Source organism: Ctenocephalides felis, unplaced genomic scaffold, assembly GCF_003426905.1.
Source record: "Ctenocephalides felis isolate EL2017-DRISC unplaced genomic scaffold, ASM342690v1 CF-g0.4_SCAFFOLD_01886, whole genome shotgun sequence".
NCBI lineage: Eukaryota > Metazoa > Arthropoda > Insecta > Siphonaptera > Pulicidae > Ctenocephalides > Ctenocephalides felis.
The window spans coordinates 178,837,877-178,863,696 of record NW_020538040.1 but is presented as its reverse complement, the minus strand read 5'-3'; the positions used below and the strand labels follow the sequence as shown (position 1 = coordinate 178,863,696).

The window sequence follows — 25,820 nt, the reverse complement described above, 5'->3', positions numbered from 1 at the left end:
GCTCCGTTCTCTCACAAACTTGATTGAAATTTTATGCACTTTTTGCTTTGTATCTCCGAAACGGCTGGACCAACTTTTGCCAAAAACTAATCAGCACGTCTCCTTTTTAATAGGAATCGAATGCTTTTTGAAAAATTCAATACGGTTGACCGGTGCTTCCAAAAACGTCGACAAAAATCAGAATAGATACATACAGCCATACACAAACACACATCAATTTTTTCTAAGGTATGTAAAAACTTCTGAAACATGAATTTACGCAAAATTTTCATTCTAGATTTTTGGACGATTACTATAACTTACCCTACGGAAAGTTAATTATTATTCATCATTCATCAACGCCACAGCACAAGTTATTAAGCATTAGAGATATAAAATAATTAATAATCAATAAATAAAAGAGTTAATAAATACGTCCACTAAATACTTTATTCATGATCTTAAGAGTATGAAAAGGATGCCGATACTGAAAATGCAAGAAGATGAAATAAACAAATAAAAACAATAAGTATAAACAATACATACGATAATATAAAAACATAATTACAAACAAAATATAATCTAGTAGAAAATACTAACACTAAAAAGCATATCGGAGACGACCACAAGACAAATCAAGTGGTCGTTTCTCTCGCACCGCGTGTTTTTCATATAAGTGTTTTACTTTTCCAGTTAATTCTCTTCATACGTGATTAATTTGTACCTAATACATCGGTGTACAATTGCGACACAATGTGCGTCGTATTGCTGTTGCCGCACAGTGGCCTCTCACGATCTGGACAACCCCCATCTCGGTGGGCCGCTGGGCGGTGATCGTAAAGGGATAGATTGGGGATTCAGGGAAGGAACATATGGGCGGGTAGAAGGTATCGAATGTACTGTTAGGCTTGTTTGTCCGGCTTCCTTTTAATATAGGCCCGGTAGTAAAAGTCGGAGAACAGCATCAGCATGAAGAAGTTCTGTGGGACGAAGGCGGCCGCAGTAAATGCCGGGTAACCGCAAGCTGGCTGGATAGCCAATTGACCGAAGTGTAATGTCATCATCAGAAATTGGAACTAAAAACCAAATTGTAATGTAAATAGGTAGTTCCGATTACAAGACTTCAATTGATGAAGATGATTGTATGTTCTAACATTTTATCACGAGAAGTGTACCATGTCCATGCCATCAAACAATTAGCCAAATAGTGATGTAAATTGTGAGGTCTAATTACAGGATTTTTTTTGGTGAAGATAATTGTATGTTTTAATGTCACTGAAAGTGTACTATGTCCATGCCATCAAACAAAGTACCAAATACTAATATGAACTGTTAGATCCAATTACATGACTTTTATTGGTGATTTCATGATTCAATGTTATTGGAGGTGTACCATGTCCATAAGATGTAAAATCAAGGAAAGAGAACAAGCAATGCGGTTTTGAATGAGGATTTTACAATGACGAGATTAATTTATATCTATAATATTGCAATCACACCAGCTATAAGATGACTGATTATTTATACAGATCAGAAATTGGAGCTAAAAACTAAATTGCAATGTAAATTATTTATATTAGTTCCAATTACATAACTTTTATTGGTTAAGATGATTTCATGTATCAATGTCATTGAAAGTGTACCATGTTTATAGGGTATATAATCAAAGAAAGAAAACCATCAATGCAAATAATGAAGTTACAATGATGCAATTGATGTATACCTATGTTATTGCAAAACACACCAGTATTAAGATGAGTGAATATTTGTGCAGACAGATGATACAAGTTAGTTACAGATGATACAATTTTTGAAAATTAGATATACATCGGAGATAAATCAACAAATTATTGTATGTAAACAAAAAAAACACTACCATTGTTACTTCAGTACCAAAATTATTTTTTTACGTAATGATCCACAATTTTCTCATGATAATTTTTTTCAATTATGAATTTCTGCAAATTCTAATAACATAAATAAAATTATGTTTTAAGATCACTGTATGTGTACCATGTCTATAGGGCATAAAGTCAAACAAAGAGAACAATTTTCCTTGCATTTTAATTTGATTTTTAATCACAACAGCATTAAGATGAGAGAATATTTGTGCACACAGATGAAACAAGTTAGTCAAAGTAATTTTTGAAATTAGGATGTACATCGGTCATAAATGAACAAATTATTGCACTTGACCAAAAAAGTACTACCATTGACACTTCAGTACCATAATGATTATTTTTTTACATAATGATCCACAATTTTCTCATAATATTTTTTTTCAGTTATGAATTTCTTCGATGTAGGTGTAGTATGTCTATAGATCACACAATCAAACGAAGAAAACAAACAATTGTTCTTGAATTTTAATTTGAATAACAATTATTGGCGAGATTGATTTATACCTATGTTAATGCAATCACACAGACATTAAGATGAGTTCATATTAGCACAGACAGGTGATATAAGTTAGTCACAGTTTTTTTTTATTAATTATTTATCTTCATTTATTATCATAGTATTTATTTTATCATCAGTAATAATTTAACGAATATAACTTTAACCAATAACTACAAATTGACAATCAACACCATACAAAACCAAACATAATATTTCATCACAATTTTTTTTCCCCAAATAATTTACAACTGTCTTTAGTCGACATCTAGTAAATTCATCACAAAATTAACTACAAATTCTCTAATTTATATAACTTAGCATTTAATAATGAATAATGAATTTGAGCATTATTCTGCCATGATACCGATCGTAATATTTTGGATAAAAAAAATCTATGCGATTTTAAATATTGATCCATTTAGAGCAATTAAATATTCAAAAAATAAGATAGATGGGCACGTTGTTCAGCAAAAATTTTATTGTAAATAAAACAAAACTCATGAAGGAATGTACAGGTGTGCTTGTAATATAAAATTAGATACGGTGTATTACTTATAGTATATTATTTTTATGGGCTGATATGGTTAATTAAAATATAAATAAACAACACAACACTATAAATCTCACATATAATAAAGATACATCGCATAAATTAATTAACAAAATTCGCTACACGTGTTAAAAAATATTCATATGAACAGCCCGAGGCGTTTTTGATTAGCAACCGGCTAGGTCAACTGCAAAACGCTATTTCGGCTTACAAAAAATATTTTTAGTTATGACATACATGTCATAATGAACGCCGAAAATTGTCATTCATACGGATTAACACGATTTTGATTACTATTATTATTATTAGAACAAATAGCATCGCTAATGGATGCAGCATTAGTGGCATGATGTAAATGCATAATGTATGTTTTTTTACGTAACCGAACATGCAACTGAGGCTTCAACTAATGACAAAAACATTTTCCCATTAATAGAGAGATGGTATTTTTGTCAGAATCAGTACACACAAAACGTAGGTATATTTTTTTGGAATAATTCTAAAAAAATAGATTTTACAAAAAATTTCCTATATATGAATTGGTATTAATGGTATTTACCAAACGGTTTAAATTTCTCCATGCAGATTTCAGTCGTGTTTCAATTTTTAATTAACCTATATATTTTCCTATCATGAACCCATGTATAATGTGTTAAAAGTTTCAAAAACGTAAATAACCTATATCGTTGTTCCGACTTTATTATTTATAGTGTCCATTTTTTATGTCAAACCTATAATTTGTTACGGATATCAATTTTTTCGCGGTACACGTTCTGTCATTTCGACTATCTATTCTCCTTTTGTCATATATACAATTTATGATATATTGAACACAACGCATATGAATGGCGTACATAAACTTGAAAATTTTGCGTTTTATATTTTTGCATATCGATGCTTCTAAAATAGTCAAACGTGGGTAAGCTTTCATCTGAAGCAGATATAAAACTATCGTACACCCCAATCTATCATTTTTTCTTGATAGGGCAACCCATCGGGCAACCACTCGACTTCGTCAACCGATTTGTGTAAATAATAGTGTTGGCGTATGCGTGTTGCAGCAATGCCCATGAAAGGCGATTTTCATTATTTGAGATCTATAACCACTAGTAAAAATTTTATATCATACTGCTTGATATAGGACTTTTTAGCAGCAATCAGAACTATCGTACATTCTAATCTATCATTCTTTCTTGATTGGGCAACCCAGCGTTCAACCACTGAATTTCGTCAACCGATTTGTATATCTGATAGTGTTGGCATATGCGTGTTGCAGCAATGCCCACAAAAGGCGATTTTCATTATTTGAGATCTATAACCTCTAGTGAAAATTTTATATCATACTGCTTGATATAGGACTTTTTAGCAGCAATCAGAATTATCGTACATCCTAATCTATCATTTATTCTTGATAGGGCAACCCATCGGTCAACTACTCGATTTCGTCAACCGATTTGTATATCTGATAGTGTCGCCGTATGCGCGTTGCAGCAATGCCCACAAAAGGCAAATTTCACTATTTGAGATCTATAACCTCTAGCAAAAATTTTATATCATACTGCTTGATATCGCTGGCCGAGATTGGAATCGTACTCCGGACTAAATTAAACTTTTAGTTGAAGCTGATATAGGACTTTTTAGCAGCGATCCGAACTATCGTACATCCTAATCTATCATTTTTTCTTGATTGGGCAACCCAGCGGTCAACAACATAATTTCGATAACTGATTTCTATATCTGATAGTGTTGGCGTATGCGTGTTGCAGCAATGCCCACGTGAAGCAAATTTCACTATTTGAGATCTATAATCTCTGGCGGAAATTTCATATCATACTGCTTGATATAATAAGATGCTTGATAAGCTGTCCGAAGTATCAAATCCCTGAGTAGACAATTACAACTTAGACAATAATTAGATACAAAATGCAAGGCAAAAAAAAAATGATAAAAATACAAAAAACTTCTGAAATGATTTTGAAGTAATAAATAGTTTGTATCACGCAGCTCACCATTACAGTTGGTTATATTTAATTTTACAAATATATAGTTTTTTCATAAATACGACTCTTCTTCAAGTCTTTTGTTAATTTTAATTCGATTTGTATCCAGCCAACTTATTTTTTTAAATAAGTAATAAAAGTGTATATATGTTTCTGCATCTATTTTATAACCTGGATGTAAAAAAGGTAAAATATTGACTAGCATAAAAGTTTTTCGAACCATTAACCATTTCTGATTAACATCGTTTAAATTTTCGGTAAATTGAGCACGGTCAAGTACCAGATTAAGTCCAGACCCTATGTAGGGCTTCCGAAAAATCCAAATAAACCATTTGCTCTAGTTTTATCTTACAGAGAAGATTTCTTGCTTTATTATTAAAAAAACTGATTGCATTTCCAGTATATATAAAAGATTATTTGTTTGTTCTATTTATATTTAACAACAATCAAAACTAAACGAGTCCTATGAGCTGTTGTCCTCATTTCTGAACCCTGAATTTCTGTGGCCTTTTATATATGGCAACTTAAATGATTAATCTATTTCTTTGTGATGAATTTATTATTACAATTTCTGTAATACTGATTATTTTGTTTTTGTTGCAGCAATGCCGGTTGCTATCGATATTTTCAAGTAAAACTCGATGTCACTACTACTTGACATCAGACTGCTCAAAATATAATAGATTATGAGTGTTAATTTATCACAAGGAAGTGCGAATAATAAATGAGAGTTTAATCAAATTGACTTTGGTACGTGGCAAAAATTGCTGAATATAGTTTCGAAGTTCTGAATTATTCATTTAAAGAAGTTCAATATTAAAAAAAAACACGTCGAATTTCTTATTTTTCGATACTTAATAATTTCAAGGACTGTACGAAAATACGAGATTCGGGAAACAAAATTATGCGCCAAGACCCAAAATTATACGGTATTATGATAATTTATTTTTTGCACTTCTTTCTTCTTACTTTTTAGAATATTCTAATGTCTGCATCATTACTCATTTGTCTGCCGTAACAAATAGAACTTTACAGTTTTGACTTAACAAACTTTATGAATAATTTTTTATGTGCATATAAATTTGTAAAGTGCAATATACTTTTATTCGAAAAAAAAAGTCGAAAAAAATTGCGATTTGTTTTATAATATCTAACGCGGTTTCCAGGAAAACGTCTCGGAGTTAAATTTGATATAAATTTTATTATAAATAATTGTGAAAGCTTTTTTAAATCGAATTAGAAATATAGATTAAAATATAATATAAAATAAAATTCAAAGTAGCTGGAATTACGCTGAAACACTCATTTTTCTCAATAATTTATTAAATATTAAGGAAAGTTAAGTGTATTCTCAAGCTATAACTATCATGTTATTACATGCTTTTAATAACTATTTTTATGATAAATATCCAACTAGAAAATACAATCAAGATTCAATGTATATGAAGAAAAAAATACGATTGCACAAATGTAAAATAAGAAAAAAATATTGGGTAGAGCGAGGCCTAAAGATCCGCGGGTGACAAGGTCCACCTCCAATATCTCAAAAACAAAGTTAGGATTTTTTTTATCAACAATATTTGAAAGTAGAGGGCAAAAGATGTATAACCAGCCATCACCTTAAACAAAGCAACGTTGCTATCAAGAGATAAACGGTAGTGTTTGAAAATATTCTATCTTTCTTTGTTAGTTTTCTTGGTTATGAGTACTGTTATTTAGTTTACGAGACTAATTTAATTTTTATGTATACGTTATGTAATTGTTTTATATGATGTGTTGTTAATTTTAAGTCAGATTCAACAGATGATTTTATATAACATCAATATTAGCTTACTAACTAAACATTTACCCTGGCAAAGGTGTAAACAATGAAAAATTGTAAATAAAAGTGTAAATTCAGTTAAAAAAAAACAATTTTACAAAATATAAATTAAATCGTTATTCTAACTCTGCTGATAAATATTTCTGACGAAATGCGAGATCAAGGTTATATACAGTGTCATCTTGGTCAAAAATATGTCTATTGAGTATCGGTTGAGTATTGTAGCTATTATTTCGTAATTTTTTAAATTAAGAATAAGGCATTGGATCTGTTTGCTTCCTGGCTATTCCATTTTACCCCGCCTATGGGGTAAAAAAGAACAGATAACAAATTCTATACAAATAGTAAAAAATAAATTTCTTTAATTTGGAATTAACTGGGAATTTTAGTGAACGTAGTATGGTAGTTGTTTATTTGATCATATTATATGTTATGATGTAGTTCATTTGGTTTGGACAGTATATGTACTGAAAGTCAAATTGCACCTTTGTGCCCCGCGCCGCCCTACCCTGTATTAAGTAATAACATGTTGACACAATCATTGTTAGAAACATTCGAAAATAAATTATATGAAAATTTTATGTACAAGAAAATAAATGATAATAGGTTCACTAACAACTATGTCAAACGACAAAAAAATCGCCGCATTTGTAGATAACCATATATACGATAGTATTGCTAGCTAAAATATCAGCAAAACGTAAAGGAAAACCAGTGATTCTTAATTTAAAATAAGTAATTATTTCCGACTTCACTAAAATAAATCAAAATGAAATCAAACTAATATGCAAAACCAACACGTAGCGAAATTGCGAAACATGCACTGCATGTACATCAATATTAGGAACTTCCTCGAATAATTCTCGGCAGCTATCTAGAAAATAACTTTTAATAACAAATGTTAATGAGTTCGAGTTGTCTTAAACCAATTATTTCACGAGTGCAAGGGTAATTAGCAACAACTAGTAGACGGTTTTAATACTATATTCATATCTCCGAACTTGTTCCCGTAACAAACCACTATTAACTATCATAGTTTCATGAGAACTATTATCAAATGTAAAGTTGAAACTTAGGAAACAATTATCACTCGTTTGTTAAGAAAATATTTAACTTTCTGTAGAGTAAGTTATTGTAATCGCAAAAAAATTTAAAATGAATTTTTCATATGTATATATTTACGTTTCAGAGGTTCCTGAACATTTTGGCATACCTTAGAAAAAATGGATGTGTATGCGGATACAAATTTTCGTCGACGATTTCGAGAACACAGCTCAACCGATTTCAATAATTAACAACATTCGATTCGTATTGATAAAGAGACGTGATGGTTAGTTTTTGACAAAGGCTAGCCGTTTCGAAGATACGGGGCAAAAAGACCTAAGAATGATAAATCAGGTTTTGAGAGAACGGAGCGTCCGATTTGATTAATTCAAAAAAACATTTTATTTGTATTGACAATTGAATTTTTGCGAAGACTGGTCTAGCAGTTTCAGAGATCGAGTGAAAAAACTAAAAAAAAATCATTTGGCGGCCAAAAATGATCATTAGAGATATGCACATCAAATTATCAGACATTTTATAGAGATTTTAATAATAAGTATGAATTTTGTTTACATTTCTATGGACTCCGTACCAATGATTATCCGTTAGACAGCAAGGCGGCGCTTACGCGCTTATTTATATTTCTCCCCTAACACAGCCACGCAGCACGATTGCTTTGACAAAAAGTTCAAAATTTTCAAAAAAGTTCAAAGTATAAAAAAAATCAAATTTTTTAAAAAAATCATTTCAAAATTTTAAAAAATCTAATTTTTTTCAGTTTACAAAAAATTTTAATGTTTTTTTTTTAAATTCTAATTTTCGTTACGTGAAGTTCCAGCAATTTGCCTTAAGGCACGATGCCATGCACCACTAGTTAAAATTATAACTATATATTTTAGTACTTAAGTGTGGTAAAATGGCAATAAACAAAGGCCAGCAAAATTAGTCTCAGATTCGATTCCAACCTCGCCCAGCTTGATATCAAGCAGTATGATATCAAATTATCACTAGAGGTAAATCTCTCGCCTTTCGTGGGCATTGCTGCAACATATATACGCCAATACTATTAGATATACATATCTACTTTGTATAGTCTACACATAAAAACATAGTGGTTGATTTCTAGATTGCCCTCTCGCAAAAATCACTGTTTATATTTTCTGTGGATTTTTGCAGTGAACGTGGTCCGTAGATTTCCACAAGAGAAAATGTAATTATAATCAAATGCAATGCAGAAATGATTTGTAAATTAAAATTGCATTAGGTAAGTTTGTTCCAAGAAAATTGAATTCGTCTAAAATTAAATTTGAAAGTAAATAAGCGTAATTGAGATCTCGTTACTTGTAGTATATAGAATGATAGTCTATTGTTTTAACAAAACGTAACTATTATAAAAAAAAAATATAGAAAATTAATATTTGTTGATAAATATTGTTGGTATGCACTAAGAGACACTACCTAATAAAATGTAATTTTAATTATTATTACTTTTTATTAATTTAAATTTATTATACTTATGATGATCCTTAATATGGACATTTTCAAATTTCCTTGCTCCCAAAGGCTTAAATGGTTCCAAATTGATAAAAAACAATTCTCTGAAAGTTTTAGCTCTTAATATTAACTTTTAGATAGTGCGCAATTCAATCAAACTTTGTATGGAAATGGCATGGCAAAAATTTTGAAAATTAAAAAAAATTTTTTTAGGTATAACTAAGCGACAAATGAATTAAAAGTGAAAATTCGTGTCATTTTTTATTGAAAATTCGACGCTCTGCAAAATTTTTGAAAAAATTTTCATACTATTTCCATATAAATCTTTGATTGAATTGCGCTCTATCTAAAAGACAATAAGAAGAGCTAAAACTTTTAGAGAGTTGTTTTTTATCAATTTGGAACTGTTTGAGCCTTTGGGAGCAAAGAAATTCAAAAATGTCCATATTAAGGACCACCCTAATATATATATATATATATATATATATATATATATATATATATATATTTTATTTATTTTATATTGATATTTCTTTTCAATAAATTCTATTATATTTCTTTCCTGGCCATAAAATAAAAATATCATTATCCCGTTATTAAAATGAAAGGATATTTTCCTTTACACGGAAAAACATTTCCTTAATGACTACGTTACGCTTCCGATATAATAGTTCATAATTAAATCCAATACAAAACTTGAACGAGTAGGAAAATCTGCTGCACATTTTAATGAAATTTTCTACCAACTAAGCCATCAATTAAAAAGCCCTCAGAGCATTAAATTTTGATCTATGACGCTGTGAACAATAACGAGTCGTTAATAATAAGGTAAAAGTTCAGAGGTGGCAATTTTGCATAGATGACTGGGATAAACGTGACGAGTGATGCATTTTAGAATTTTACCTGATATTTGATATTTAAAACGGTTTCACAAATTTGACCTACACGCGACCCAGTGCCAGGGGGCGTCTGTAATGATTGAGACAACGGACGCTTGCCGAGGTGCATTGTCTGAGGTCTTAGGTGATGTTCGCGGGTCTTACGAGGCCTTTGCGGTTCGAAGGAAACAGGGATGTCGCAAATAGTAATCGAAATCGAAAGCAATTATTAAAGCGTGCATGGCATCGTGCCTTGAGGAAAATTGCTGGAACTTCCCGAACCAAAAATTTAATTTTTTGCAAAAGATTTTAGAATTTTTTGAAAACTTTGAAAAACAAAAGATTTTTGAGAATTTTGAAGTTTTTAAAAAATTTGGCATTTTTGTAAAATTTTATATTTGAATATTTCAAAATTTTTTCAAAGCAATCGCGCTGTATGGCTGTAATAGAGGAGAAACATTGGTACGGAACCCATAGGAATATAAACAAAGTTCATACTTATTATTAAAATCTCTGTAAAATATCTGATAATGCGATGTGCGTATGTCTAATAATCATTTTTGACCGCCAAATAGCATTTTTTTTTACTTTTTTCACTCGATCTCCGAAATCGCTAGACCTACCGTCGCGAATATTTAAACGGTACTTTATTTTGTCAATACGAATAAAATGTTTTTTCAATTATTCAAATCGGACGCTCTGTTCCCTCAAAAACTGAATTACCATTTTTGGCTCTATTTGCCCCGTATCTTTTGAACGGCTTGACTTGCCTTTGGAAAAAACTAATCAGCACATCTCCTTGTTAATACGAATCGATTTTTTTGAATTATCCGAATCAGTTGATCCGTATTCCCGACATCGTCGACAAAAATTTGTATCCGAACACACACACACGCGCGCACACACATACATCAATTTTGTCTAAGATATGCCAAAATGTTCAGAAACCTTTAAAACGTAAGTAAGTACAAGAATTTTTATTTTCGATTTTTTGCGATTACTATAACTGACTCTACGGTAACTAAAAAATAGTAAAAAACGTTAATGTATAATTTGTGGTACAAATTTGTTGAAACACCTTCAAAATTAAACCTTTCCACTCGGAAGCCGCCGCAATTCGCGAGTGAAAAGAGTTAAAGCTTCATACTTCAATATTTGATCTGTCTATTTGTTGCAGTTACTAAATTTGACCAGTTGGTAGTCCCCAAAGAAAACTTTCTGAGAAAATCTAATTATTACCAAATGCAATTATTGAAATTATTTTAAAGATAATTTAGAAATGCATTAGGTAAGTTTTCTCAAGAAAATTATTTTTTTCTAAAATTAAATTTTAAAGTAAATAAATGTAATTGAGACCTCGTCACTTGTAGTTCAAAAAATGTTGGGAGTAACAAATTATATGAGTATTCCAGTACGGCATCAAACTTTATGACAAAAGTGATTGAGATTAATCTAATACAATTTAGAATTAAACTTATTTACCAATCGTTGATTTATAAAATGTGTTTAAATTTTTTGTTAATTTTACGCAGATAATAAATAAATCACGGTCTCGAAACGTCTCTAACTTATGACATAAAGTAAGTGCAAAAATATAAAATGCAGTGTATTCTTATTTACATAATTAATTTTCGTACACCCCATAATACAAAATTCTACTGTCTCTGGCAATATGGACAAATAAAAAAAACGTTCAAAAGATAGTGGAAATCGTTTTGAATTAATTTTAGTAAAGACGATTCTCTTTTTAAATAACATATTTTTATAAGTATTTAAATTATAGTTAACTATTATGAATAAACCGGTTTTAAGGTAAAATCAAACGAGCTGGTTTCTCGTAATTAAGAGTTTAAAGATATAATTTTGCATTCACGTTTTCCGAGAAAATCTTAATCCGATTTAAAAAGCTCAAAGTATATTTGACAGATTACGGACTACTAAATAAATAAAAGGCTAATAAAAACATTAGCGGAAGAAACGACATCTGAATATGAATTTATTTTATTTGTAAGAAATAAATGTTAGTGATAATACGTCTGACAAAAAAATTATATTAGTTTTTGCGTTCGTCGTTAAAAGATATTATTTTATTAATCAACACACAATAAGTAACAATAATAGAATATACTTTACAAGGTAGGGTGGGCCACAAAGGTCCAATTTGACGTTGAAAAATTATATTGAGAAAACCAAACCAATTCTATCACAACAAATAACACACATCAGACAAACAACTATCTGACTATATTCAGTAAAACTAGCTAATTCATTATTGTAGAAATGTGTTTTTACTGTTTTCCAAGAATTTGTTACCAGGTCATTTTTACACCATAAGCGGAGTAAAATGACACAACCAGGGGGATAACAGGTCCTCTACTTTCAAATATTGTTATTAAAAAATTCCTAACTTTACTGGTTTCTCAGATATGAGTGATGGACCATTTTTCTCACGTATTTCAAATTTTACAGTTTTGAGAACAAAATATGTCTCATCATTATTCGCCAGGAAAAATAAAATTAAAAATAAACTATTGTTTTAAACCAAAATTTTACATTTTTAGGTAATAAAAGCTTGTTAATAAAAACATGTTAATTTAGAATAAACAATTCTTTTTTTTGTCTGTTGCATGTGTGGATTTCTCTGTTGAATATTGGCTGTTAAATAGTCAATTGATGAAAATTAATTGAATACAGAAACACTATCAACAAATAGAGTTTTTTGTTTATATTTATTGTTTTTTTTTTGAGGAAATTTATTTAAAAACAAAAAACTTTTTTTTTTGAAAATGATTCCGTTTTAACAATAAATCGTTAGAGCTTTTAGTTTTTAATTATTGTTTTTCATAGTACTTTATTTAACGTTAATCGTCACAAAAATATCAGGAAGAAATGCACATGAGCAATGATAACTTTATTAGATAATTTAGTCACAAATGTATCAAGGAATCTTAATGTATCAAAAAAAAAATTTTTGTCGGGATTTCTGGAAAAACAATATTTTTTATGCCACACATATAAGACTAACATGACTCTACATTAAAACTTTTTTATTTTGGATTTATTACTGATGGACCAAGTTTTTGAAACTGCAAATGTCAGACATATGAGTCTGACATGGGTCATGCAAAACTTTTTGGTGTCAGGCACATATGACTGACATAAAAATCAACGTGTTAAATACAAAAAAAACTATGTTCAACAATAATTGCGTTTTTGTTATTAATTTTCTCCTACTAACAGTGTCGAAACTAGTACACTTAAATATTTACATATTTGATTATTATTTTCGTTCTACTGGTTCTTATTGGTTGCCTAAATGATTATATATATATATATATATATATATATATATATACATATGTGTGTGTGTGTGTGTGTGTGTGTAAAGTACGGAGTAAAGGTATAGCTGTTTCTACAAAACAATTACAAAACGAGCCAATAGTCATGGGCAGTCCAAAGGCCAACTTATTGTTATTCATTATTCAATTGTGCATTATTCTTATTATTTTTAAGGTGAGAGTTCAGGTGATCTTTTAGTTTATGAAAAATGAAAACAATAGCATCGTTTGACGTTAAACCCAATATCAAGACAGACGTGATGCACAAAAATTTATCAAGTGAAGTCAGTTTTTATATCTTGTCACTGGTTTGATGAACTTCAATTAATTTTAAATTATAATTATAAATATCCAGTGATGATTATGCCAGTTGAATTTCTATATAATCACCAGGAGGTTATTTGCATGTATTTCGAAGTTCAGCTAATGGTAATTAGGAATTTCAAGAACAATACTAGACTACGACTAATTTTCTAATTATAATATAAATCACTCAAGTGCATATGCTAATACGTGAAATTAAAAAGCTTCTAAATAAATTACCATAAAACACAACAATGAAAATTAGACTTTCTTGGAAATATTTGAATATAAAGTAAAGATTTATTAAAATAGCTTTTAATTTATTTCATTAGGAATGACACATTAAAATCGTTCCTGGTTGACAAATTTCACTTAATGCCGTCCGAATACATTATCGCATCACGAAAAACACTTATTATTATTTTCGCGATTTCTGAAGTACGAGAGAAAATGTAAAGAGATAGAATCTTCTCCGTTGTTGAATAAGTAAGACGTTATAACGCAATGCAAACAAAAAGTTTATTTCATTCTTTACTTTTTTAATGGAAAGACCACGACCTAGGTACGCCTGAATAAACTGCTTCTGCTTGATTTAATACAACTGCTTTAATTAACTTGTATTTTAGCGCTTTTGCCATTTTTAATTTTCGAACGCGTTGTAATGTTGACCGAAGTTCGGCGAGATTATTCAAAGATGATAAATGAATTCATCAGTTGTAAGCAATCATAACCGTTATCCCTTTGATGCCACAATAAGAAAATTAGAAACAGAATTTGTACACAAGACAAAAAAATCATGTTTTTTTTTTAGAAAATTCCAAAAATTAAATTTTCTGAAATCTAACTGCACACACAAGAAGTTACACTTTAACTTCATTCTATTTATGATGTTTGGTTATTAAGAACATTTATTTTCTTTAAATAAAAATAACGATATAGTTTTTTTACCCAATTAAACAATTTTTGGAAAGAAGACTAACATCTAGTAAACATTGAAAAATGACCAGATTTTCTAAAAAAAAAACGAACTCAAGTATTAGCCATCCAAAATTGCTATAAAAATAAAATTCATCACTGTGTTATAGATTTTATTACCAGATCAAGTAATTTTTGAAAAAAGACAATAAAATCTACAAAACTTTAAAAAGTGAGCAATAAACAAATTTTCTAAAAAATTTCACATAAAAATATATCTCATAACTTTTTTTAACCAGATCTAGCAATTTTTTAAAAAAAGATAATAAATTCTACGAAACGGTAAAGAGTAATGAAGACATTTTTTTTCAATAAAACGAACTCAAATATTAGCCATCGAAAATTGCTGTAAAAATATAATTCAGCATTGGGATATGGATTTTATTACCAGATCAAGAAATTTTTGAAAAAAAATACAATAAAATCTACGAAATTTTGAAAAGTTAGCAAGTATCAAAATTTCTAAAAAAAAAACGAATTCAAATATAAGCCAGCCAAAATTGCTATGAAAATATAATTCAGCACTATGTTATGGATTTTTTTTTTACCAAATCAAATGATTTTTAAAGACAATAAAATCTACGAAACTGTGAAAAAGTGAGCAATGAACAAATTTTCTGAAAAAAATGAACCTAAATATTAGCCATCAAAAATTGTTATAAAAATTTAATTCAGCACAATGTTATAGATTTTTTCACCGCTAAAACGTAAGCAATAAACAAATTTTCTAAAAAAAAAAACGAATTCAAATATTAGCCATCCAAAATTGCTATAAAAATATAATTCAACGCTGTGTTATGGATTTTATTACCAGATCAAGTGATTATTGTAAAAGAATAATAAAAACTACGAAATTTTAAAAAGTGAACAATAAACTAATATTCTAAAAAAAAACTAATTCAAATGTTAGCCATCCAAAAATGTCAATTAATCCCAACATACGTCTCTAATAATTAATTTCTATATATTTCTGTTATTTCTACCATTTCTATTGTTATTGTTTAACACGTTAATCGTCACGTCAGTCATATATGTCTGACGCTAAAAATATCTACATAAGTCATACGTCTGACACGGCTGGGAGAAAAAAAGCTTTAATATAATAAAATAATCAATAAAGGGTCATGTCAGTCATATATGTGTGACATAAGAAATAGAATTTTCCAGAAATTTTGAAAAAAAAATTCTTTGATGCATTTATAAAAATATTATTTTTTTAAAAAATTTCATTTTATACTGAACGTTTGTATAAGTTCTACTACACCACACGGAGGATGATAATTTTCTTAAATTTTGGTTTACAAAAAAGCATAATAAACATTCTATAATTTTGTTAAAAAAATCATTATCAAAAGTTTTAATACAGACACGAATATAATGTTAAATTTCTAAATTTTTCATTAAAAATGCATTATAAACTTTATATTATTTTGTTAAAAAATACTGAATATGAACGTTTGTAGAAGTTCTGCTACAGCCACGAGGAGAATGCACAATTTTTTAACTTTTTGGTTAACAAACGCATAATATAAATTAATCAATAACTTTTCTGACCAAATTTTATAAAAGGTGAAAAAAACGCAATTCGTATTTGCAATGTTAAAAATTTAGGGTCTAAAAAATATAACAAACATCATTTGTCAAAAATGCTTTTGGAATTGAACAACGTAGATGTAATATTTATTATTCATTTGTTTCGAAATATTTCCAAAAAATTTACTCAGAATATAATTTTCAGTAGACAAAAAATGTTATATTTCCTTATTGATTTCAACCGATTATTCACATGCAGGCAATTTTTCTCCAATTAACTTGTTTTTAACTTTTTTCTGGTGTTTTCCGAAGTTCGGTAACAAATAAAACCATCATCCTTTCGAATCCCCACAATATGTTAATTAGATGAAGTTTTTACACACAAAACAAGCACAATATTGTTCCACAAACAAAGTTGCGTGCGTTCAGAGTAATTTTTTTTAGGAAAAGCTCACTACTTACCAGCTGCATTTGCGTAATGTACTTTTTCCACCATGGGTTGCTCTTTAGTTCGGGTTTCATTGCAGTTAAGAAATAGTAGAAGTACATCACTGAATGCACGAAACAATTCACGACGCAGATAGCCATTCCGTGCCCGCCTGTAATAAAAAAAAATTGCAATGAGAGAAAATGAACTATAGTTCGTCATGCATAGTATTTTATTTCCTAAAAATAAACGTAACAGAATAAAATTCCAAACATTTTCCTTAGTTTTCACCTCGCGCTCCACTGTTACATTAGTGCGCTAATTACATCATTATTCGGATCGCCTTTGAAACGTTTCAAAGAAAACTCGCGGACATTAAATTTAATAGCGAAGTTCTGAGATAAACATTTTCATCCTTTTAATATTCGTTAAGTTTTATATTTTATATCTCTTTGCACTAACTATGAACGTGCCCAAATATCCATTCGCAGTATCACCGTTTGCCAATTGCATCATCAATTAGTTACCTGATAAAATTTTGTAAAATGTGTTAAGAATCAAAAACTATAACAGAATAGTAAATTTATAATACAATAAACTCGCAAACATAAAATTTAGTAGCAACGTTTAAGATAAAAATTTCCATCCATTTCAGCATTTTAATCATCGTTAAATTTTTATATCACTTTATACTGACTACGCACGATCTCAAATATTGATCTTTTTGACGATTGCATCATAATTTAAATTGTAATTTTTATAAAATTCATTGAAAATAAAAATCTATAAAATATATTTAAAATAAATTTTATCAAAACAATTACTAAATATATGAGCATATATGAGTACAGGGTGAAAATGTTGGTTGTGATCATTAAATTTATCCCAAGCAATTTGAAAATTATGAGCTATTAAATACACCCTAGAACATTAATGAAACTGTGACCATATTTGGACAAAAATACAGCACAAGTGCCCTAATATTTCTAAAATTAGGACTGTTTTCAAATTTTATAAAATTCATTAAAAACAAAAAACTATAAAAAATAGTGAATAAATATTTGAAATAAATTTTATGAAAACTGCTAAATATATAGGGATATACGAATACAAGGTGTCCCAGGGTGAAAATATTGATCATTAAAACTATCCCAAGCATTTTGAAAGTTAAGAGCTTTCAAGTACATCACACATCCTAAAGCTTTAGTGAAACTATGACCATATTTGGTCAAAAATAATAACACAAGTGCCCCAAGTTTTCTTAAATTAAGACTATTTGTTTAATTTTCAAAATTTGTCCTAAATTAATACTAAAGTGACTTGGAAAGTTCCGTTAAAAATTCGCGCATTCAATCAAGATGGCAAAATGGTACATGTTTTAAAGTTAGAATTAACAAAAATAATGAAAATTAACCACAATAACCAAAAAATAGCCATAATTTTAAAATTATTTTTTTCTAATTATTTTTCATGATAGTTACAATCCCCCAGTTTGACGTTGAGTTCTGAGACACCCTGTGACAACTATATGTAAAATTTAAATAAAGTATTTTTTACTTGACTAGTTGAAAGTAATTATATGCAATTTTCCTGATAACAACAAAAGTAAATGTGTAGATTATTATAGCAATTACCGCAAAATTATATAACCACAAAACAAAACAATAATTATAGAAAAGGCAATATTCACCAGTCCGGCTATATGTAAAATTCAAGAAAATCCCAAAAATATTAAAATTAAAGAAAGGGTTTATATGCCATAAACGATTATAAGTTAATCCTAGATCCCACAATTAGAATATTTTCTTAAAACTTTTTTTTCTTTAAGAACGGAATTTATCTTTAAAAAACTAAAATTATCTGTAGAAAAAATAACATTCATGATCACCGTGTCTATAAGAAAAACTTTTTTAAAGCAAACTCAGTAAAATACAATCTAAAAATTATGATAAAAAAAATTCCCTATATTCAGATTGGAAAAATATATTATAAATTTTGAGAATTGATGTTGCAGATGGAATATATGAATAATAAATAGTGTAAAAATATTATGTGATATACTCGAATAAAATTCAATATTTACCTCAAAAAAAAAGAATTAAACGCTTCGCACTACTTTAGAATATATTAAATAGGTATATTAATAAATTAATTTTTAGTTAGTAAAAAATTATAAACAAAATTCACGTCCCAGAAGTTTTGTACGTTGTTTCAAATTAAAAGCTATTAAAAATAAAAGTTTATTATTAATTATTACCTGGTAAGAATTTAACACCCAACCATGCCAAGAACACCATTCCAGTGTGATGGTATAAATGCAAGAAAGTAACTTGATTTTGTTTCTTCCTCAGAACGAAGAAAACCTAAGAACAGGGAGAATAAAGTTAAATTCAAAAGCTATAAAACTGAAACTAAATTAAACTGGAGATAATCGAATCGTACGTACTGTGTCGAAGAGATCCATGATCTTTGTAAAGAAGTACAACCAAGTCAACCATGCAATTTGCAAAGAGACAGGGTCATCGGAGTAGTCAACTGGCTGGCAGGCGAAACTATATCCATTGAGGTACGTTAATCGTAAAGACTGGAAAAAGACATATAATAATATAATTGTTTTGAAAAAAGGTAACAAATGAATGATCGCATACTTCCACGTCGCGTATAAGATACTTTTCTTGCAGAATCCAGTTTCCTTTTCTTTTCAGGATCATGCTCGGTAGAGTCCATTCTGAGCCCAATCTTCTGTTGTCCTGAGAAGAGTGGGCAAAGGATGGACTTTACTGAGCATGATCCTGGAAAGGAAAAAAAACTGGATCAGATTCATTCTGCTAAAGGAGTGTCTTATAGACGACGTGGAAGGTAGAATAAAAAGACTGACAGGATTGGGAAAAAAAAGAAATCAAATGGTTGTTGCACAAAATAGTCCAGTCATTCAAGCTTAAATTAGGTAAGAATCTCGGAATTCGAGATACCCAGCAGCAAGTATGTAAATACTTGTATATTGACACCCTAAAGTTGTCTCAAAACCCTACATATGGTAGGATGTCAATACTATATGTAGGTTTTGAGACAACTTTAAGGTGCCAATATACAAGTATTTACATACTTACAGCTGGGTATCTCGAATTCCGAGGTGAACTTACTATAATGACTAGACGAGAAAATACAGGAAACAGAAAGCCAAAGTACAGGATCAGGAAGCCTGAAAACAGATGTTTGAAAAGGAAAATTCATAACAGTGATTAATGATAATAAAATGGTAAAGGAGATAATAAACAGGGTAGGAAAAGGGAATCATTGATTTGTGGTGCTCTCATACCATAGACCTGCCTTCAAGCAGACTACTATTTATTATTATCATAACTCTTACATTATACTTCATTTATATTTACCTGTGCAGAAATGTAAAAGCATATGACTACTTGCACTAGATCATAAACCATCATAATAGTTTCTAATTTGAAAGGTTGCCTGTCCTTCATGTAGGCTGGGCCATATTTTAAAATAAATAATAGATATACTGACAAAATGCCTACGATGCCAAATAAACTTCCAATAAACGGCCATTCTGACGTCCGCGGATCTGCAAAATAAAATACAACTTTAGTGCCCTTGAAGGAACTAATTAAGACTGTGATAAAATTTTATCACGTAGACCTGGTGTCGTTGTGTTTGTCACTACAAATGTTGATAAGATACATTGGGTAATGCAAATTTATCGCTAAATTATAGAAAATTAGTTTGTTTTTAACAAAGATTAAAGGAAAACGGGGAGGTGAAGTATACTTGTAATAAAGGTTTGGTGAAATTGCACTGCATGAAAATATTTTAGGTTTTTTGGTATTTAGATTTGTGAAGGGTAGCAAGAGCAAATATCAGTTTCTGTGCACTCTCATGTTTATACACTTGTTCAATAAAAAAAAACTGCAATTTCGAAGTATTGCTCTGACCGACTATCACTTTTTACGAGAATCTCTGGCACAATTTTTCACTATCCGCTGCATGTATCCATTATTTTTTGCACTTAATCCCTTAAAATCCAGTATCCGATTAATCCACTCACCGGCCATTTCTTCGTGCAGGTAATTCCAGCCATCCCAGGCCATTCGCAGCAAGAGAGCCATCTCGCACTGCTCGGTCTTGTCTTTTCAGTTCTTGGTTACGGCCGACCGGTGCGATCCGCAGACTAGTAGTGATACCGGTAATGCGGCTTACGATATTGAAGAAGTAAAAAACGGCCACTCAAAATATAAATGCATGTTATATATTTTACGCAACCAATGGAACATTTGAAATTACCATTGAATATACTCACAATGACATTAGCGGAATGGTAAATGCTTATGCATTGAATATTCATCAGTGTCATCATTAAAACAGTGAGTAGCGTCACGAGGCGCGTACACGTGTCCGATGTATGGACGCGAGAACCCCCAAAGACGTCCAAGGAAATAGAATCCTAATACGAGTGTGTCCTTCTCATTTAATTACCGAAAAATGTTATTGACGTATGATTGATCAATTGCAAGTCACTGCGTGTTATTTACGGAATTAATTACCAATTAATTACACCTAAATTTAGATTTGGAAACATATGCTTGTAACACTATGATATGTCATAACTGGATTTCACTACTCAATTACGATATGAAATTTGGTTGTCGAGAAGCAAATAGAAATTATTTGAGAAATTTTAGTAAGCCGTTGATTATCAATAATAATTTTTCTGCAAAGTTTGCAGATTTACTACTATATTTCCATATCAATTTCTCAATTCCAACTATCTCTAAAATTTCTATAAAAAAATGGTTACAAAAATGCATATTCCATTTATTTAAAAGCTTTAATCATACTGATCTTATCAAATACAAAGCCGATGATTATCAGCTATATTAATTTTTCTGCAAAGTTGGAATTCTACATTTTCATATTCAAATTAAAAGCAGTAGCTCCTAATAAATATTTGTTTCTCAATTTCTAATGTCTTCAAAATTTGTATAAAAAATTAAACTACATAATCCATTAATTTAAAAAAAAAATTATAATACTGATCTTGCCAAATACTAAGCCGTTGATTTATATTAATTTTTCTGCAAAGTTAGAACATTATATTTTTATCAGATTGATATATTCCTTGGTAAATTTATAATTTCACTGTAAATTGATCAGATATGGATTGTGGACATATTTTGACGGAGATATTGACGCCATTTTTATCGAATTCTACACAAATAAGCAAAAATAATCTTGGCCTAGTTTAGTGTTGATTTATTGGAACTGGAATGGGCTGAATAAACTTTCTCTTTGAGAAAGCCCAAATTAAAACAATTATCCTGATAGTAATAGCGCTCGATCGTCGAATCCACCTTTTTGGATATTCCTGATCAAAAAAATTTCTTATTTGCATTGCTGCTATTAAATAGATCTTTATTAAGAACATGTATTGCTGCAGATCAAATTTCCTAAAAGTACAATATCATCAAATAAACATAAAATTTGTAAAGTAAAACTTGCTGCAGTGATTTGTTTGGTTCTTCTTTCTTATATAATTATTAACAACAACTTTCTGTTATAACTTTTTCCAGAAATGTATTGATTTTTGAATTAACACCATGGGCCAATAAATTACTATATCAAATAAACATCAAAAATGTTTGAAAATTTGTATGTTTTAAAATTTTCACAATATAATCATATAAACATAAAACATTTTTAAAAATTTGTAATGTAACATTTGCAGTAATGATTTATTTGGTTCTTCTTCTTTATATAATATAAACAACAACTTCGCTTTCTGTTATAAATATTTCCAAAAATGTATTGATTTAAAATTCATCAAAAATTTTAAATTCATTCATTTAAATCAATATAAACTAGCTCTTCACATTTTCTTTTAAATTTGTATCAGTAATTTAGTTAGTCTCTTTTTGTTAATATATATAAATACATATATAAAAACAATAATGTCGAAAATCGGAAATTTGGAAAATACTAAAACACTAAAAATCAATAATTCAAAATTATGAAAACTTGTAGTTTTAAAATTTTTCTTCAACTTTTTTTTTTAATTTGTGGCAGTAATTTAGTTAGTCTCCTTTATCATTGTTTACAAATATTCAGCGATATATAATATACGTCATAAGTAATTGCGCATAAATAAACTCGCACTTTGCACTAACAAAAGTTTTTAACCTTATGATTTTTCTACGAAGCATAAAATGACGCTTATCGTCTTTAACATTAAACTTTTCGAATTTACAACAACTTTGACAACAAAGAAGTTAAATTGTTATTATATCTAAAGCTTGATAGATGTTTGCATAAGACGTTCGATATAGCGAGATAATATGAAAACTTTCAATATCAGCAAATATGTAAAATACACACATGGAAGGATTGAAGAGCGTAGGTAAAAGTAATTTCATGTATGGAAGTATATTACAGTCCTGTAAGTTTCTGTATTTAACAAACTCCTATAACTTCTCTACTTGAAATCAATATTAAAAAAATAGGACACAAAAAATATGAATGTAAAAAAACAAAGATTGAAACAAACAAACTCACAGTTGCATTAAAAAAAATCAAAGAGATCGAATTTCAAACTCTTCAAATAAATCAAAAATGTACATGTACGTTTTTTCAAGATTTCAAAATTTTAAAGGAGTGTGATAACACTCACGTGTTTCACTCAAATGTAATTTAAATATTTCTTTGTAGAACGGGAAGTTACAAGATTTTGCTATAAAACACAATTCCATATATTACTAGTTACATTTCAGAATTACATGTGAATCGAAAGCTCACATATGAGATTTTATTTTTAAATTCCATCGCGAATAGCAACCTAGGCGTAGAAGAATTCCCAAGATCAGAAACGGAATGATGCTGGGAATTCGTTTTGTAATTACCTTGTCCTTGATTTTTGATGAAGTTTTCACTATAGTTTTGGTCCCTTAAGGATACAACAGGAAAATTATATATCTGAATGTGTGTATATATATATATATATATATATATATATATATATATATGATATTCAGTTTTCAGGGCTTCCATTAAACATCAATTAAAAAATTTGTATGACTTTAAAACATTTTTATTTTTTCCATACGTTTCGACACATTGTTGCCCTGAAAACTGAATATCACATATTTCAACATCAAAATTAGATAAAAAAAATTTAATATATATATATATATATATATATATATAAATGTTTTATCCTCGTTTTTACATCTTTGTTGTAATTGTTTTGTAAGAAGCTTTCAAAAAACCTTAAAATTATGTTCACCGTAAAAAAGATTAAAATGCAACTTGAAAAACTAGATTTGATGAAAACAATTATCTTTTAAAAAATATTTTGCTTTGTGTTGTATTATATTGTGTATATCATATTTTTCAGCATTTCGACTGCTTTTAAATGATATATAGTAATGAATATGTTTTAAACAAATTTGCATAAAATTTGCAAAATTTAAAAACATGTCCGCCCATGTAAAAATTAAGCCCCGTTAGTACTTATAGATACCAACGCAAGGACTTTTTTAAGTTTTCTTGAAAAATAATAAAAAATTTATATAAAAATACAGGGTGTCCCAGAACTCAACGTCAAAGCCGAAGTGAAAGAAAATTATAACTAGTGGTGCATGGCATCGTGTATTGAGGCAATTGCTGGAACATCCCGTACAAAAAATTCAAATTAAAAAAAAAATTAAAAACTTTCAAAAATTTGATTTTTTGAAATTTTTAAAAAATAATAGAGTTTTTTGAAAATTTTGAATTTCTTTTATATTTTTTGTTGGAATAATAAGAATTTTCTGAAAATTGTAAAATTGATAATTTTGAAACCACTAGAAAAGACTGCATCTGCCTTACTAAAAATTTAATAAATTATTTATCCCATCAATGCATCAATACAAGTGAAATATTTTATGAATCATTCAAATCGACATTGCGTTTTTTGTGATAAACCGAATTGCCATTTTTTATTATTGCCACTTTCAGCATGTCTCCCCTTTAATAGGAATCGAATGTTTTTTTAATCATTCACATCGGTTGATCCGTGCTCACGAAATCGTCAACAAAAATTTATATCTGCACATAGATACACACATATCAATTTTTTCTAAGGTATGCTAAAACATTCAGAAACCTCTGAAACGTAAAAATATGTAAACATTTTCATTTTCGATTTTTTGCGATATACTACAACTTACCCAACGGAAATTTTTTTTCATCATGCAATTTGAAAATTAAGAGCTTTTTTTTAACTAAAACCTACATCTACGCTCAAAATTTGACAAATTCTCTGTTCTTGTGGTAGATTTTTATTGAATTTTGCTCGTTTAAATTCTAAAACTGTAACCGTGAATTACATTTCTATGACACCAGCCAAAAATAATAAACACAATTGGCCTAAGTTTTCTAGAATTAAAACTATTCTTCAAACTATAAATTTAGATTTGTTAAATTTTCAAAATTAGTCGATTTCAAAAAATCCTTTGAAAGAAATATACTAAAGTGCTTAAATGGCCAGTTCCATTAAAAGTTCGCCAGCCACTTTATGAGTCTTATATTCTATAGATAACTATAGTAATACCATCAGAAAAAAATTACAAAATGACAAATTAGTTTAATAAACAAGATGGTCTTTTACATTACTCTATTTTTTACTCTATGCAGCACATTAATTTATTCTACCCGGTCAGATTCAATTTTAAAACTTTGACACAAAAGCGTGGAATTATGGCATAATTTTATTCTCGCACTGTTTTGGTTATTATATTGTGCAACATTGCATTTGTCACATTAATGTTTGCGGAAAATATTTTCCATTTCGTGTGCGAGGAAATAACTGTAATGCGGCAGGTTGTAAAAGTTAAAGTTATGCTTTAAAGCCACACTCTGATGTACTCGAACATGAAAGTTTTAAATAAATAATGGATATCCGAGTGACACTATCAAAACTTTACCACGGCATATAATGATGGAGAAAATAATTATTTATAATTCCCACGAGCCATTATCGAATATTGAAGTAATTGATTTAAAACTCGCACTTTTGTTTTTTATAGAGA

The 25,820-nt window shown here is 29.1% G+C and overlaps 1 protein-coding gene across 1 annotated transcript; it reads right to left on the bottom strand.

The window, feature by feature from the left end:
- Positions 1-407: 407 nt before the first annotated feature.
- LOC113377554 (elongation of very long chain fatty acids protein 7-like) lies at positions 408-20,959 on the bottom strand. The gene is made up of 6 exons (XM_026617914.1): positions 20,807-20,959; positions 20,136-20,326; positions 19,190-19,327; positions 19,001-19,106; positions 16,779-16,915; positions 408-1,055 (listed from the first exon to the last, which is right to left on the bottom strand). Exons 1-6 carry the CDS (start codon positions 20,865-20,867, stop codon positions 882-884), a joined length of 807 nt encoding a protein of 268 aa, XP_026473699.1. The 5' UTR covers positions 20,868-20,959; the 3' UTR covers positions 408-881.
- Between the last annotated feature and the right edge of the window lie 4,861 nt (positions 20,960-25,820).